The sequence below is a fragment of the Poromitra crassiceps genome (assembly GCF_964638095.1).
Source record: "Poromitra crassiceps genome assembly, chromosome: 4".
Lineage (NCBI taxonomy): Eukaryota > Metazoa > Chordata > Actinopteri > Beryciformes > Melamphaidae > Poromitra > Poromitra crassiceps.
In genome coordinates this window covers 1,871,198-1,889,229 of record NC_139626.1, presented here as the reverse complement: position 1 = coordinate 1,889,229, position 18,032 = coordinate 1,871,198, and the positions used below count along the sequence as shown (strand labels likewise).

At 42.3% G+C, this 18,032-nt stretch overlaps 1 protein-coding gene across 1 annotated transcript; it reads right to left on the bottom strand.

The window, feature by feature from the left end:
* Positions 1–70: 70 nt before the first annotated feature.
* Positions 71–17,990, bottom strand: LOC310774967 (7-methylguanosine phosphate-specific 5'-nucleotidase-like; the record flags this gene model as incomplete). Its single annotated transcript, XM_083635056.1, has 10 exons — positions 71–960; positions 1,789–1,989; positions 2,443–2,605; positions 10,029–10,118; positions 14,033–14,118; positions 15,702–15,748; positions 15,851–15,920; positions 16,339–16,437; positions 17,004–17,078; positions 17,985–17,990. The coding sequence occupies 10 exons, from the start codon at positions 17,988–17,990 to the stop codon at positions 841–843; spliced, it is 957 nt and encodes a 318-aa protein (XP_083491182.1). The 3' UTR covers positions 71–840.
* Between the last annotated feature and the right edge of the window lie 42 nt (positions 17,991–18,032).

The following is an 18,032-nucleotide window of genomic DNA, read 5'->3' as shown; positions in this document are numbered from 1 at the left end:
AGATGGACCGGAAAACGAGTATAGGAGTTTTAAAAATGTGAACTATACATTTGATTGAAAAGAGAACACAAATTCATTTGATATTCGTCTTAAAACTGATGACCCATATATACAGTATATTCAATCTCAATATGAAGCAGAAGACATGGCCGATGTAAAGGCAAATGTGTTGTATGCCTTATAAAATATAATATATATATTTTTTATATACACACAAAACAATATTTTACATATTTCGGCCATCCTATGTCATTCTGTATAACTGAACAGATTAAAAACGAGAAAGGTCTACATATAATGAAATGTTAAAAAAAAACTTGGAAGTAGACTACATAACTACTTACAGTAGTGAGGACTTGATGTACAGTACTTCACACCCTGCATCATAGGAAGGGAAGGTATTGTCGTGGATAATTCTATATATATTCTATATAAAAATAGACTTCAGAGTTTTGAGTAAATGTGATTTGCCTTAATAGCCACTCCTATGAACTGAGTGGTGTAGAAATGCAGTCCCTTGGTCTGGTTTGAGGTAAGATGGTTGGCTGCCATTGTGATTGTGCTACAGCATGCAACATGGTAAATAGAGTGAACAAGTCCGTTGTGTGTGTGACATCAAATTGGCAAAAGTGTTTCCTTCTACTATGCAGCTTGGTACCCATGCCCCGTCCTGTGCGTCCTACATGCCCCGTCCTGTGCGTCCTACATGCCCCGTCCTGTGCGTCCTACATGCCCCGTCCTGTGCGTCCTACATGCCCCGTCCTGTGCGTCCTACATGCCCCGTCCTGTGCGTCCTACATGCCCCGTCCTGTGCGTCCTACATGCCCCGTCCTGTGCGTCCTACTTAGCATGTCTTGATGAGGTGATGTAGCTGAGGACGCCGTTGGGAACGTCCATCGTCTCGTCCTTCACCAGCACAATGTCAAAGGAGTTGATGTACGACTCTTTCCTCTCCTCCACCTGAGAAACAGTCAATGCGCATCAACTGAGTGTGCTGGTTGGACACTTGTTATATGTGAGTATGACAGACAGAACGAGCACTATATTAAAGGAATATATATTGATATATTATATTATGATATATTATTGACGAGGATGTACGACATGCAGCCTGCTCATGCTTGCGTATACTTTGAGAACTCGCAACAAAACCACTGGAGGGCCATGTCATCAAAGTATGAAGCAATCTCCTTCCAATAGAATCAGAATCAGCTTTAATGGCCAAGTATGTACATGTACAAGGAATTTGACTCGCTATCAAATACGTATATATGAAAGAATGTACATGTACAGTATATGTATACGGTAAATAAGCCACACAGGATTGTAAACAGGCTTATACAGATATTAGGATGATAGGAGGATGAACTGAGTATAGAATTGCAACGAAGTCTGCAATGTAAATAAACGTGTTACAATCTGAATCTCTTATGTGAAAAATAAACCGTGCTAACAATACAAATCAATGCCTTAGTTTGGAGTTACTTCCAGTATTCAGCGTAAGCATGAGCAGGCTGTAGTGTTTCATCAGTCATGTACTGAAGAATGTTAGGTTTGTTAAAAATAGCAGGTGTTTTCCCTATTTTCAGTCAACAAGAATACCCTCCTAATGCTGGAAATAAGCCCCTCTTCTGGAACAAATGATAATAATTTGATTATTCGTTCCCAATAGATCATTTTAGGGCCATGGAATTAACTCTTAGATATCATAATAAGCATTTAATTAAGAGTGATGGTGGAGTTTCCACTGGAAACCCTATGCATCTCTCCCATTCCCTGTGGTGTGACCTGGTCGTTGAGAAAGCCGATGGTCAGGATGTTGTGGGGCTGGGACACCCCATCAGCCATGGTCAGGTCTCCCAGAGAGTCCCCCAGCAGCAGCACGTTGGGACGGTCCTGCAGCTCGCTAAGCGTGGCTGCGTGCTGCAGAGCGCCCTCCCGCTTGTTGAAGGTGTGGATCAGCTGACCTTTGAAGGCTCGCAGTATCCCCTTAACAAGACAGTGTTCAGTTAGGGTTGCTGTATTCATCCTCTCTTCCAGAGACTTGGGTTGTAGATGTGGATTATGATCAGGTGGATACCTCTCATAGTATCTACACATCTACACCAATATTATTTAAAAAATCCTGGAGCTGTGCCTGTTCCTTTCATTTTATTGCCCAAAATTGTAGTTTGAACTACCAGCAAGCCACTACAAAATGTAGTTAAACTACATAGTTCAACTACATGTAGTTCACTACTCCCCAACACTGGTTATTAGTACTTATGTTTTGTTGCAGCCTGGAAAGTGAGTTTTTCTTAGATATTGATCAATCTGATTAACCTGCACAGATATATTATGGTCATCAGGCTGTCACTGGTCTATGGGCATACCGGGTGATCTCTAGTATCTATGTATTTATTACACAAAACATTTCATATTATGAAGTGCACAAACACTCACGCTGTGGTCAAAGTCCATGTAGTTAGAGATGATGCGGACGTTGGGGTGGAAGACGTGGTTCTGGCCGATCACCTCCTCCAGGATGTCACCTACGCCGGCCGAGAAGATCAACAGAGGAACCTGGTGCTCGGCCAAACGGTCAAAGAACACCTTATGACCTTCCCTGAAGACAGACACACACAAACACACCTCATTAGACACCTGAACCAATGGGCTGGATTTTGAAATCTGCAGGTTTTTTCAACTACTTCACACATCTCAAATATATTTGATGTGCTGTTGTTTTGAAACATATAATAGTAAAGGGCAGCGAAGGAACCATCTGATAAATGAGACCAAATCTCCACAAAACCATTGGTTAAAAATATCTGCAGATCTTTGTGAGGGATTTTGAGTAGTTAGTTTCTTCTATGAATCTAGATATTAAAGTTTGCGTCATCTGAATTCAACATTAGCTATCATATCCAAGGGAACACTTTTCTATAGTGTGAAAATATGCCATGCTGTTCGTTTGACTGAAGTGCAGCTCTAACTTTATCCACCGCGATTTATTTATCCAAGTCAAATTAGGGTTAGGGCAGGGGTGGGCAACTATTTTTCATGGGGGGCCACATGAGAAATCCAGATTGTTGCCGGGGGCCGAACAAATATTGTCATGCCGTAATGGATGGGCAACTTTGATGATAGAGAGGGCCACAAAAAAGGTCCTCGCTACCAGATTTTGCTGAGGGCTGAACGGCGCCAGCGCGAAAAAATTGGGGCATTTGAAGCCAGGTTTAGAGGAATAACTAATTTTAAATTAACAGTTGTGATGTCATTATTCAGTCTTAACCACCAATATTTGATCCTTTTCTCACTCACTCCTATGTCACCACCTGCTCTCCCTGCAGGGCTTGAAATGAACTTTTTTGACCACCTGCCAATATGGCTGCTAGATTTTAAAGTTACCAGCCAATTAGAATTTCCACTATCTGAAATGTTTTTCTTGAAATAAACCAGAATATGAGTGGGTTAATTTAAGCATAAGTATCAGTAAGTGGCCCGGGATTCTCAAAGCCTGTGTTGAGGGTCACACGAACAAAAATGCACTCTTGAAGCTAAATAAATCCAAAACCAACAAGTTAATTATTTAAATTTCTACCTCAATGTAGAACAGCCATTTCTTACACATGAGATTACTTTTGGCCTTTTAGTCATAAAGATTATTGAAAGATATTCCATATTCCAGACTGAAATGCTATAACAGAAGAATTTTGCAATTCCATCGCGGGCCACACAGGGGGCCGTATGTTGCCCATGTGTGCTTTATAGTAACGTTCAGTCAGAACTCATTTATAATTAAGCCCATAGTTAATGAACTAATCATGTACAAAACACACACACAGTCACATATTTTATATACTGTATATGTTGTAAGCCTAATTTTTGCCATCACAGCTGCTTTTTACATGTATGGGATAATACAGGCTAATATACAATGTGTCCCAAGGAGTCATTATAAACTCAATTAGCTACAGAAGCTAATGTTCACATTCAGTCCTTGTATATTTCTCTCATGTGTTAACATCATTCCTTTCCTCCTCTGTGTGTGTGTGATTGAGAAATGAGATGCAGGTGGTGTTCATCCTAATTGGCCTGGTCAGGTGTCAGATTGCTGCTGGCTGATTGGCTGGTGGAGAGCATTTAAGCCAGCTGATGCCATCCTGTCGCCCTTTGCTCTCCTCATTCCCAACGATGATGGCTGCTGTGCTGACTGCTGTGTTCTGTCAGGTAGGAACTGTGTGTAGACCTACTTTAGTAGTTCTGCAGAACTTTATTAAGATGTGTCTTTATCTTGGTAGACCTGTGCAGTCTAAACTGTAAATAGTTACCTTCCAGATCTACACTTTTGTACACTGTAAATAACACTTACCCAAGTAGCAGAAAGTAGGGGGAGAAGCCCTTTAGTTTTTTGTAACATTTTCTGATGTTTATTTTGTAGGAGCTTATAGGTAAGAGCTGTGTCTCTTATTTAATCCATCATTTTCTTTTCTTAGGTAAATTTAAGGTTGGGGATTAGTTTGATTGGTTAGTTGTGTTGGGGCCATGCTGTGCTCTGAAACTAAACCTGCTACTTGTGAACTTGTGATGGTGGTTCGGCTGATCATCCTTGGGAGTGGGAAGAGTGGGGGCACTTTGTGTTGCGGTCCGGTTCCCCGAGGCCGGTTCCTAACATAATTGGGTGCTCGTCTGCTTTTCTCATTCGTCAGCACGTCGTCTGTGAGTGTGTGTGTATATATATTTTATATGTTTGTCTGGTGGGCAGTCTTTGTGCAGGTGGTAAATGGTGTTAGTCAAGGTGGCTTTGCATGGAGCTGAGGAAGCTCTCATGGTGGTAAAGCTGGTGGATATGTTTGTTGGAGGAGGAGCCGGTCAGAGGGGACCAGTAAGACTGAGGAGGGGCGTGACAAGGCAGGGCAGTCAGTCGTTTCTCCTCTTTCTGTGTAGACTGCTACCCTACAAGAGTCTCCGTACATAGACTTGCCTGTCACTCTGACTCCCAAGCCGTCTAAATCAGCGATACAGACGTATTTACAAGTGTCACAGAAACATTTCAAAGCCACATATTGAGAAGAAGAGTTCATAGCTTCTCGACGTCGGGGTTAGAAAGCTCGTCGCTGCTCATAAATGCCTCTTTTCATCTGAAGTCTGTGCTGGTGATACTTTTTATTGAGCTTTCGGCCAGAGTGGCGCTGTTGAGCGCTCTAACGGCTGGGAGCTCTAACCTGGAAAAAATATCACCAGCACAGACTTCAGATGAAAAGAGGCATTTATGAGCAGCGTCGAGCTTTCTAACCCCGACGTCGAGAAGCTATGAACCCTTCTTCTCAATATGTGGCTTTGAAATGTTTCTGTGACACTTGTAAATACGTCTGTATCACTGATTTAGACGGCTTGGGAGTCAGAGTCACAGGCAAGTCTATGTACGGAGACAGGACTCTTGTAGGGTAGCATAGTCTACACAGAAAGAGGAGAAACGGTGCTACTGACGGCCCTGCCTTGTCACGCCCCTCCTCAGTCTTACTGGTCCCCTCTGACCGGCTCCACCTCCAACAAAATCTCCACCAGCTTTACCACCATGAGCTTCCTCAGCTCCATGCACACCATTTACCACCTGCACAAAGACTGCCCACCAGACAAAGATATAAAATATATATATATACTCAGACGACGTGCTGACGAATGAGAAAAGTGGACAAGCCCCCAATTATGTTAGGAACCGGCCTCGGGGAACGGGACAGCAACACAAAAGTGCCCCCACTCTTCCCACTCCCAATGATGATCAGCCAAACCACCATCACAAGTTCACAAGTAGCAGGTTTAGTTTCAGAGCACAGCATGGCCCCAACACAACAAATCAAACTAATCCCCAACCTTAAACTTACCTAAGAAAAGGATGGATTAAATAAAAGGCAGCTCTCACCTATAAGCTCCTACAAAATAAACATGAGAAAATGTTACAAAAAACTAAATGGCTTCTCCCTCCTACTTACTTGGGTAAGATGTTAGTGTACAAAAGTGTAGAGCTGGAAGTAGCTATTTACAGTTTAAACTGCACAGGTCCACCAAGATAACACATCTTCAAGTTCTGAAGAATGAAGTAGGCATACACAGTTCCTACTTAACAAAACACAGCAAATAGTCAACAGAGATATCATATGGGAGAACAATGAGTGGACTATGTTCAATTACACACTTTGAATGATGTGAACAAATGACATACACATGTAATAGCAAATAAACTTTTATTTCATCAACTTCCTGTGTCTGCACTGTTAAATGGGTTTGGGGATGCCATCCCTTGCAGTCATTGCCACCGATGATGGCTACTCTGCTGACTCTTTGTTCTGTCAGGTAGGCACTGTGTGTAGGCCTACTTTTGTAGTTCTTTAGAACTTTAAGATCTGTCCTTGTCTGGGTAGACTTGTGCAGTCCAAACTGTAAATAGCTACCTTCCAAATCTATACTTTTTTACAGTAAATAACTCTTACCCAAGTAGCAGAAAGTAGGAGGGAGAAGCCCTTTAGTTTTGTAACATTTTCTCATGTTTATTTTGTAGGAGCTTATAGGTGAGAGCTGTGTCTATTTTTTTTTTTAATCCATCCTTTTCTTGGTAAGTTTAAGGTTGGGGATTAGTTTGATTTGTTGATGTTGGGGCCATGCTGTGCTCTGAAACTAAACCTGCTACTTGTGAACTTGTGATGGTGGTTTGGCTGATCATCTTTGGGAGTGGGAAGAGTGGGGGCACTTTTGTGTTGCCGTCCCCTTCCCCGAGGCCAGTTCCTAACATAATTGGGGGCTATTCCGCTTTTCTCGTTCGTCAGCACGTCGTCTGAGTATATATATATTTTATATGTTTGTCTGGTGGGCAGTCTTTGTGCAGGTGGTAAATGGTGTGCATGGAGCTGAGGAAGCTCATGGTGGTAAAGCTGGTGGAGATATTTGTTGGGGGAGGAGCCGGTCAGAGGGGACCAGTAAGACTGAGGAGGGGCGTGACAAGGCAGGGCCGTCAGTAGCACCGTTTCTCCTCTTTCTGTGTAGACTATGCTACCCTACAAGAGTCCCATCTCCGTACATAGACTTGCCTGTCACTCTGACTCCCAAGCCGTCTACATCAGCGATACAGACGTATTTACAAGTGTCACAGAAACATTTCAAAGCCACATATTGAGAAGAAGAGTTCATAGCTTCTCGACGTCGGGGTTAGAAAGCACGACGCTGCTCATAAATGCCTCTTTTCATCTGAAGTCTGTGCTGGTGATATTTTTTCCAGGTTAGAGCTCCCAGCCGTCAGAGCGCTCAACAGCGCCACTCTGGCCAAAGGCTCAGTAAAAAATATCACCAGCACAGACTTCAGATGAAAAGAGGCATTTATGAGCAGCGTCGAGCTTTCTAACCCCGACGTTGAGAAGCTATGAACTCTTCTTCTCAATATGTGGCTTTGAAATGTTTCTGTGACACTTGTAAATACGTCTGTATCGCTGATGTAGACGGCTTGGGAGTCAGAGTGACAGGCAAGTCTATGTACGGAGACTCTTGTAGGGTAGCATAGTCTACACAGAAAGGAGAAACGGTGCTACTGACGGCCCTGCCTTGTCACGCCCCTCCTCAGTCTTACTGGTCCCCTCTGACCGGCTCCTCCTCCAACAAACATATCCACCAGCTTTACCACCATGAGCTTCCTCAGCTCCATGCAAAGCCACCTTGACTAACACCATTTACCACCTGCACAAAGACTGCCCACCAGACAAACATATAAAATATATATACACACACACTCACAGACGACGTGCTGACGAATGAGAAAAGCAGACGAGCACCCAATTATGTTAGGAACCGGCCTCGGGGAACCGGACCGCAACACAAAGTGCCCCCACTCTTCCCACTCCCAAGGATGATCAGCCGAACCACCATCACAAGTTCACAAGTAGCAGGTTTAGTTTCAGAGCACAGCATGGCCCCAACACAACTAACCAATCAAACTAATCCCCAACCTTAAATTTACCTAAGAAAAGAAAATGATGGATTAAATAAGAGACACAGCTCTTACCTATAAGCTCCTACAAAATAAACATGAGAAAATGTTACAAAAAACTAAAGGGCTTCTCCCCCTACTTTCTGCTACTTGGGTAAGTGTTATTTACAGTGTACAAAAGTGTAGATCTGGAAGGTAACTATTTACAGTTTAGACTGCACAGGTCTACCAAGATAAAGACACATCTTATTAAAGTTCTGCAGAACTACTAAAGTAGGTCTACACACAGTTCCTACCTGACAGAACACAGCAGTCAGCACAGCAGCCATCATCGTTGGGAATGAGGAGAGCAAAGGGCGACAGGATGGCATCAGCTGGCTTAAATGCTCTCCACCAGCCAATCAGCCAGCAGCAATCTGACACCTGACCAGGCCAATTAGGATGAACACCACCTGCATCTCATTTCTCAATCACACACACACAGAGGAGGAAAGGAATGATGTTAACACATGAGAGAAATATACAAGCACTGAATGTGAACATTAGCTTCTGTAGCTAATTGAGTTTATAATGACTCCTTGGGACACATTGTATATTAGCCTGTATTATCCCATACATGTAAAAAGCAGCTGTGATGGCAAAAATTAGGCTTACAACATATACAGTATATAAAATATGTGACTGTGTGTGTGTTTTGTACATGATTAGTTCATTAACTATGGGCTTAATTATAAATGAGTTCTGACTGAACGTTACTATAAAGCACACATGGGCAACATACGGCCCCCCTGTGTGGCGGGTATGTGTTAGAGGGTACACACAGGAAAATACTGTCACAGAGGACTAAGAGATGATTTACCATCTAAGGCAGGGGTGGGCAACTATTTTTCATGGGGGGCCACATGAGAAACCCAGATTGTTGCCGGGGGCCGAACAAATATTGTCATGCCGTAACCCATGGATGGGCAACTTTGATGATGGAGAGGGCCACAAAAAAATGTCCTCGCTACCAGATTTTGCTGAGGGCTGAACGGCGCCAGCGCGAAAAATTTGGGGCATTTGAAGCCAGGTTTAGAGGAATAACTCATTTTAAATTAACAATTGTGATGTCATTATTCAGTCTTAACCACCAATATTTGATCCTTTTCCTCACTCACTCCTATGTCACCACCTGCTCTCCCTGCAGGGCTTGAAATTAACTTTTTTCACCACCTGCCAATATGGCTGCTAGATTTTAAAGTTACCAGCCAATTAGAATTTCCACTAGCCGAAATGTTTTTCTTGAAATAAACCAGAATATGAGTGGGTTAATTTAAGCATAAGTATCAGTAAGTGGCCCGGGATTCTCAAAGCCTGTGTTGAGGGTCACACAAGAACAAAAATGCACTCTTGAAGCTAAATAAATCCAAAACCAACAAGTTAATTATTTAAATTTCTACTTCAATGTAGAACAGTCATTTCTTACACATGAGATTACTTTTAGCCTTTTAGTCATAAATATTATTGAAAGATATTCCATATTTCAGACTGAAATGCTATAACAGAAGAGTATTGCCCAGAATGACATGAACATTTGGACACTTATTCAGCGGGTATATTGCATTGTTCAAGTGCACTGTAAAAAAAAAAAAAAAAAAAAAAATTGCAATTCCATCGCGGGCCACACAGGGGGCGCCCGCGGGCCGCATACGGCCCGCGGGCCGTATGTTGCCCATGTATGGGTTAGGGTTAGGGTTATTTAACCCTTTATCCACCGTGATTAGAAACTGTCTTGCAACCAGTCACAGCCATGACAACAGCTCTATTGAACTGCTATTTTAATGTTTTCATCACAGCCTCAGATTTGCAAGAGTTTTCTTTGTGCAGAGGGCTACAACATTGGCAACAATGGGCAAACAAATGTCCTATTGTTTAGCTTTATGTCTGGAGACAATCATGTGGTGGCTTGAGGAAAATGTCAAATGTCCAAAACTCGACTGTAGAGACTATTACATTTGTAGACATTATTGCCAAGCTCATATTTGTCTCTGGGACAGTGTCTTTGTAAATGTGTCCTGTGAGCTGTGTGGACCTGAGCATAGCGCTGGAGTCCTTGACGGCCTGGGGTAGCATGTCCTTCCTGATCTTCTGCTGGATCAACAGCTCATGCACTTTAGTCCACCTGTAGAGAACAGTACAAGACCAGCCGTGACTTAAATTCCTTTTCAGTTCAGTCCCACAGGAAGTGGAAGTTTCTCCAAAATTCAAACACTGAAAAAAGACTTTTGGAATGGCAACTCTCTTACTAAAAGGCTTTGTTACCTCAAATGACAATGTAGAAAAAACAAATGGCGGAGACAGCTGTCAGATCCTTGTGAATCGATCTTCGCTTATAACTTTACTAATACTTCGCAGAAAATTATGTTTTGTACAAGAATAGACGCGGGCTAATGTCTTCTTTGCAAAAAAAAGGCTCTTAACCCCGCATTTAACCCCGTAACGTTAGTTGGTGTCGGGCTTTGCAGAAGGCTCTCAGCTTCTCAGCAAGTGCTGAGAATGCAGCGCTGCGCTCGAGCTGCGTGTCGGGCTTTCCAGAAAGCTCTCAGCTTCTCAGCAAGCGCCAGGATTGGCCAATGTCAACTTCAGTCTCCAGAACGATCCAATCAAATCACTCGCACGTTCTTGCGGTCCCGCCTTACAGTAGTGTTTCAACTGACTCGATCAGAATGACTATTATTATATTATCATACTTGGAAACCGTTTTATAAAAGCAATATAGCACTTGAGCAGCGTGTGTTGTGGCATATATCCCGCTGCTCAGCAGTTATCCCGGGATATATTTGCCACAACACACTGGCTCTCATGCTATATTGCTTAAATAACAACTGATTCATTGACTTGTCTATTCATAGTATTCCCATGATGTCACATGCATTTCCCACCAATATGGCACTTTACACTACACACAGCTCATTGGCTGTGTGTGTAATTAGATTGTTAATCACCTGTTAATTGATTACAATCAGACCAAGATGTCTGTGTGGTGATGTCATAGAATACTATCAATAAACCACTGGTCTACTTGTTGCTGTGAGTTTTGTATTGTTGTGCTAACATTCTGGTATCATCATCAACCTTTATTTAAACAGGCAAGTTAATTAAGAACAAATTCTTATTTTCAATAACGGCCTGGTGATAAACATGGACCTGAAACCATTCTGCCTATGTTTGAATCTGGTTTTCTATTTTGACACTTATGAGCACTCAGTGCAGACTCAGAGTAGTTAACTGTTTCTTTAATGATTAATACATGTCAGTTCGTGAATATATTAGTTAATCATTAGATAGTTGCTGATTAGTCGGTCAATTCCTGAATAGAGTGGTTAATGATTAGTAAATGTGAAAATAATAATATTAAAAATTGAAAAAAAAAATTATATATATACTGAGTTTGCCCCCCCCCTCCCCCCATATCAATTGAGTTAGGGTATGGTCGTGGTTAAGAAAACACTAATATTAACCACATCTATTTGACTTGCTGCATGTTCTGTGTGTTTGAGCTGGGCTGTAGTCCAGTGGTGAAAGACCATGCCTTCCAACCCAAAGGTTTGTGGTTTGAATCCCGGTACGGACACTAAAACCTTTTCAAGTCTTTCATTGGGAAAGCCATAACAAAACTGCCTAGAGATCCATTGTAAGTTACCTAGGCTGATGGTCTAGGGGTTAAGGCGGTGATCCTTAACAACCGCATACATCGGAGAAGTGCAGGTTCGATTCCTGCAGGGGATTTGAAGTCGTCTCCCCTCCCCTCCCCCCCCCTCCTCTGCCATCTCCCGGTCTCCTTCCTTCACCGTGTTCTCACTCAACCACTCTCACCATCTCTGCAGGGACTGTGCCTGCTCGCCTCTCTCCTCTGCGGGTCAGTCCCTGCAGAGATGGTAGTAGAGTGGTTGAGTGCGAACAGGGTGAGAGGAAGGAGGCTGGGAGATAGATGGCAGAGGAGGGAATTTTGTTGGAGGAAGGGAGACAGGGGAGAGGCCAGACAGTGTGGGGTTGGGGGGGAGGTCAGGATGGTGGTGGTTGTTCTCTCTCCTGCCTTGTCCTCTCTCTCCCTGTTCTCTCTCTCCTGCCTTGTCCTCTCTCTCCCCCTGTCCTCTCTCTCTCCTGCCTTGTCCTCTCTCCTGCCTTGTCATCTCTCTCCTGCCTTGTCCTCTCTCTCCCGCCTTGTCCTCTCTCTCCCTGTCCTCTCTCTCTCTCCTGCCTTGTCCTCTCTCTCTCCTGCCTTGTCCTCTCTTGAAGTCCTCTCTCCTGCCTCTCTCCTGCCTTGTCCTCTCTCTCACCCCCCACAATGGATCTCTAGGCAGTTTTGTTATGGCTTTCCACAACAAATGACTCGAAAAGGTTTTATTGTCCTTAATAAACAGATCTCTATTCAAAACTTGACAAGACAAAACTGAACTAAACACATACAGTAGGTTAAGCCCCTGCAAATGGGTCCAGTTACAGTATGTAGGCAGCAGTCCTGGTGCCTTCCCCTGTCAGAAGCAGGGACATGAATCCCCCATTGAAGGATGCTGAGACAAACATAATTAGTTTTCAATTAACCACACAATACAACAAGAGTCCCCTTCAACACAACTATTATTACATTGACTTTCCCATACGTCATCATTTATAATGACTCCAAGTAGTTTAACCCCTCAAAAATTGGTTTTACAGTTTTTCACAATTGTTTAAACACATTAGACACAATGTGCACAACCTGAAACTGAACATGCAAAGGCATAATTCTACTGATAAAGCATTCAACATTCATATAGTGTTTTCCATTCTGCACATCAGTGTTCAATGGGTGCTTAGAAATGTCTACTCATATGATGTATGTGTTTGTCATTTGAAAAGAAAATACCATTTAGTGAAGAGTTAACACTGTTTTGAGGGCAAAGTGTGCTTTTGCAAGAGAAGTGTAGGATTTTGCATTTTGTGTGTGAGTTTTGAGATTTGTGTTTCGGGTTTTGAGAAAGTGAGGTAGTCTATCAGGAAATGTGTTTAAGCAATTGTGAAAAACTGTAATCAATTAAACCCCCCTACTGAATCACACTTGGCATGTTCCACTGCTCCCCGTCTACAAGTGAGGTTGGACTTAAATTCCTTTTCAGTTCAGTCCCCCAGGAAGTGGAAGTTTCTCCAAAATTCAAATACTGAAAAAAGACTTTTGGAATGAGAATGTTATCATCTGAATAATTGCAGCAATTTGAATGCATGCTCTAGCATTAGAAAATGAAGTACAGTTTCTATTTATGTTTCTAAATTATGTTTTTAACGGGTTAAATTGAAACTGAATGGGCCCCAACGCTGAAATCAACTTATTTCCTCAAACTAAAAAGAGAGAGGGGATTATTAGGGACTGTCCGATTTTTTGTTGGGGTGGGCAGTAAAAAAAGGGGGAGGGGAGATTCAAGATTCAAGATTCAAGTTTATTATTTGTCCCAGAAGGGCAATTTGTGTGCAAGCAGATATAAAAACATACAGAAATACATGTCAAACAAAACATGGACAAATGAAACAACATGGAGCATGTGCAGCAGTTTTACAGCAGATGGATCAAGTGAACACAAAAATAGTAAAAGTGACTGTTGAAGTAGCTCTAACAAGAAGGAGATAAGAGAGGAATATGAGTGTGTGATTTGAAAAAGAAAGTTGCGGTTCACAATTAGGAAGTTATTTACCGGACTTAAGAGCCTGAAAATCTTCTGTAAATATCCTGCAGTCTTTTTTTAAGATGATCTTTTGGGGGGGCATTTCTGCCTTTGTTTAGATAGGACAGTAGACAGACAGGAAAGGTGAGGATAGAGAGAGGGGATGACATGCGGCAAAGGACGTCGGGTCAGATTTGGACCCGAGCATCCGTCGTATGTGCTACCAGGTGAGCCATAAAATTATAAAAGGGTGGACTGGGTGGGGGAGGGCAGAGAGAAAATAATCTAAATGTCAGGGAGGGCAGTTGATTTAAAAAATATATATATCATATTTTACCCCACCCCACGTAAATATCAGACAGTCCCTTATTTCTATTGGTCTGTCTCGAATCCTTACCATTCCACCATGAGTGGCAGCTTCTCCTCAGCAGTCCGGCTAGCATCAATCTCTATAGGATAGTAGGTGTTCAGCAGCTCCTTCATCTGCAACGCAGAAGGAGCAGACACACATACCATAACATAGAGACACCCCAACACACATACCATAACATAGAGACACCCCAACACACATACCATAACATAGAGACACCCCAACTTGCAGTCACTTCCTCTATTTGTGCCACGGAGGTTTCGCCACTGTCACGCCCCCTTAGGAGACTGGTCAGCCAATAAAGTTTCATAGACCAGACCAGCACATCCGGGTAATTTGCAAAACATGAAGGCCGCGCCCCTTTTTAGGGGATAACACGAGCCACTTGCGTTGACTTCAATGTAAAATAGCAGTACCCAAAAAATCTATAGAAAAATAACAGAATTCATTTAGTTTATAAATGACCCAAAGACACCATGACATGACAATATATTTCAACTCGGCCGGCCATAGAATGCGCAAGATACATCGACACGAGGTACTTGCCTTATATGAATGCTGTATCCAGTTTCCACCAGGTTACATGCATTGTCCACATTGACGGTGTCACCCCTACTCTATCGCAGACCAGTTTTTTGTTTTTTTTATTGTTAGTGAAACTATAACAACACAGCAACTCTTCGGCATATCTCTATAAAATTAAACCGTTTTAAATAGTTTGTTTGAAGTGGTTTCGGCTTCTTGGACCGTCTTTTACTATGGTGGGTTTCCCCTAAAAAGGGGCGCGGCCTTGGTGCTGGACGCTTGAAGACGCTGCGCAGTTCTGGTCTATACCATTGACAGACAGCCAATCACAAGCCGAGAACCACGCCCATTTAGGAGACCAGAAGAGTTCAATTTCTTACAATAGTGAGGGTTTGTAAGAGGAAAAGTGAATGGGGTTTTAGAATGGGGATTTCACTTAAATGCATAAAGTCTGTGGTTAACAAAAGTTTATAGGAACGCAAATCTGGGTTCAGCAGGATAATCTTCACAAATGTTAATAACTTTTATGACTTTTGGAAAGTAAATTAATTTTTTTAAACACCTTATTTAGAAAACGCTTCAAAAGGCATAAAAGTGATTGTTTGAAGATTATCCTGCTGAACCCAAATTCACGTTCCCAACTTCCCATAAACTTTTTTTATGCATTTAAGTGAAATCCCCATTCTAAAACCCCATAGACCTTTCCCCTGATGAACCAAAATGGCGGCGATTTCTGGTTAAGCCTACACAAATACGTCATCGCTGCGGTACTCTATTGGCGGAGCCTGGAGTGGGGTGTCTCTAATATTAATTGAAAGGTTTCTGCACAGACTAAACAGTCATACATGTAGGTGCAGGATGAGAGTCAAACACAGGGAATCCTATTGTGGCAAAAGCACACCTGTGTCTGCGCTCAGATCCCGGCGCAAAACTGGATGGTATTGTGGCCAAAGTGCAAAATGACACTTGCGTGAGGCAGACGATAGCATAAGATGCAGGGAAGATAGCATAAGATTAAGAGGCGCGCAAACCAGTGCGATAGCACCTGTACGACGATAGGGCCCAGCGGATATAGCACAACAACCAATCAAACAACCAGAGGTACTACAGAGGAAGTGTAAAATAGACCTATTATTTTTTTAATTGTGTATAATAATTAATGCTTCCTTACCTTTCTAGTGCAGTCTTCATTAATCAACAACCGGTTATCCAGGATGTCTGGAAAAATACAAGGAAAAAAGGTTTGAAGCAGTTTCAAACTTGTCATCACCAAACAGTTTGGACAAGATGCTCCTGATGACAATAAGCCTGTGTGCTTACTGTGGGTGGTGGGCACTCTCTTCCCATTGTGGGCAAATCTGGTGAGGGTCATGTCGAAGTCAGAGATTACCTGAGGAAATAGGACTATTTAGAGGAGAATAGTCTGACTCACTGTACTACACTACTCAGTCAGCACACACACAAGTTAGTTTTGTTTGGTCCAAACCATATACCGTAGTCAGGGTTCCTACACATTTTCCATTTCAAAATGCCATTCTTTTCCAGACTCAAATTTCCAGACTTCTCTGTCAGACCATATTTGACATCTGAGTACACAAGGGTGTACCCATAGTAAACCAATGGCCAGACCTCAATTTGGAGGTTTTGGGTTTGAGCCTCAGTGAAAGCTTGGACTTGGATGAACTTCTCAAGTGAAGACTCAAAAGCTCTGACAGAGACTTGTGAGACTTGTGAAACAGCTCTGAACAATAACAGCATGCCCTGAGGACCGTTCATTTCTTCTCAGCACACACATTCCATTCAGTCACCTGCAGACTGCCTGCACCGGCTCGTTGCATGGCCTGGATCGTCTCCTCCACTCGGCTGCGCTCCCTCATCAGCACTGAACACTTGGCCAGCTCTGGGACCTGTGTGCAGAGGGAAGAGTTCACTCTTACAGCATCCTGCCCCATACTAGTGAGGAAGAGAGCAAAGGCTAGTAAGCAGAGGAAGGGGGAAGAGCAGGAGAGGGGTACAAAAGGAGGCTCCAAGGGGGCTAGCAGTTATGTGCCTATTCATATCACATTACTTAATTGCACAGTCTGTGAAGTGTGAAGTAGACTAAAAATAAAAATGTGTGTTTCAGACATGTGGACAACACATTATGGGCTCTATTCAGACATCATCTTTCTTAACCACCACATTTACACCTCTGTTTGTTGCAGTAGGCAAAGTAAACATTGTAGGTTTGTGACTTACTACTGTAGTATTAGTTTCCCCCAGAACACTGATACACAAAAAATAAAAGATTCCTGTATGATTTATTTTCCAAAATGAGGCCACTGGTTGAACCCTGGCCTATGGCTTATTAACAGATTATTAAAATGCATCGTGAGATGTAACAACATAGACTGAGATAGACATCTGTAATTTTGTAAATAATGTCTAGAGAGACACTGGGTTAAAACAGGAGAGCAGAGAAAACTTTTATGACCTCAGTCTTGGTCAGCTGGTGCCAAACTGCCAGGACAGTGCGCACCGGTATATAGATCCAGGGAATATGGTATATCTGGGTCAAAATCAAGGAGAAATACATTTGTTAAGCACATGCATTACAACAAAATGCTTCAAAGTGTTTTCCATACAGTAACGTTAGGCTTACTTACGTTTGTTATAAATAAACTATAATGAAACAGCTCTGGTTTAATAGCTAGAGCCAATGATGTGACCGCACAGTAACGTTAGTGTGGTTCAATGAGGCTTGATTCTATTCAAAGGTAACTATGACATCAAATAAAACGAGCTGCTTTCCGGTGTGTTCTACTGCTAACGTTAAATAAGCTCAGAGAAACAAAATGCATTCTTGTTACTGTTGAAACTAACGTTAACGCAATTTCGTAGACAGAATTTGACTGCAACTTACCATTTTCAAACGGAGAAAATAGACTTGCCACGGCGCTGCAGAGGTATATTTACATGAAGAGGTAGCCTATGTTTTGGAAAATGGTTAAAAACGACGTGTAAATTAGCAGATTTGGACGATTCGTGTTTTGTTTACATCCTATGTTGTTGCACCTGCAACAGATTTCCCCCCACGTGTATGAACCAAACAGAATAGGTTCCGGAGCGTTTTTGTTCCTACTTCTTTTTTTCTGTATCCTTCTAAAGTAAAAATAATATTCATCTTACCAGACTCTCAACATTTGTAAAAGACCACAAATGTAAACAAAAATATCTGCAAATGTGTTTTAAATGTAAAAACGCACTAGTGTATGTGGGTGGAGGAGGGGCGTGTTGATTTGGAGCAGGAGGCTGCTGTGAAAACATGAAAGCCGATGTGTTACCATGGCAATGACTTCAACTGGATGAACATTCCAGTGGCAGATGTGAACATTTCTCTTCTTATGTCTTCACAAATGACAATAAACTGATTCCAATTAAATATTTGTTTTAATGCAAATGATTGTATACTTACAGCCATTGCACATATAAGTGCAAAAACAACATGTTCTTTACAAGTACG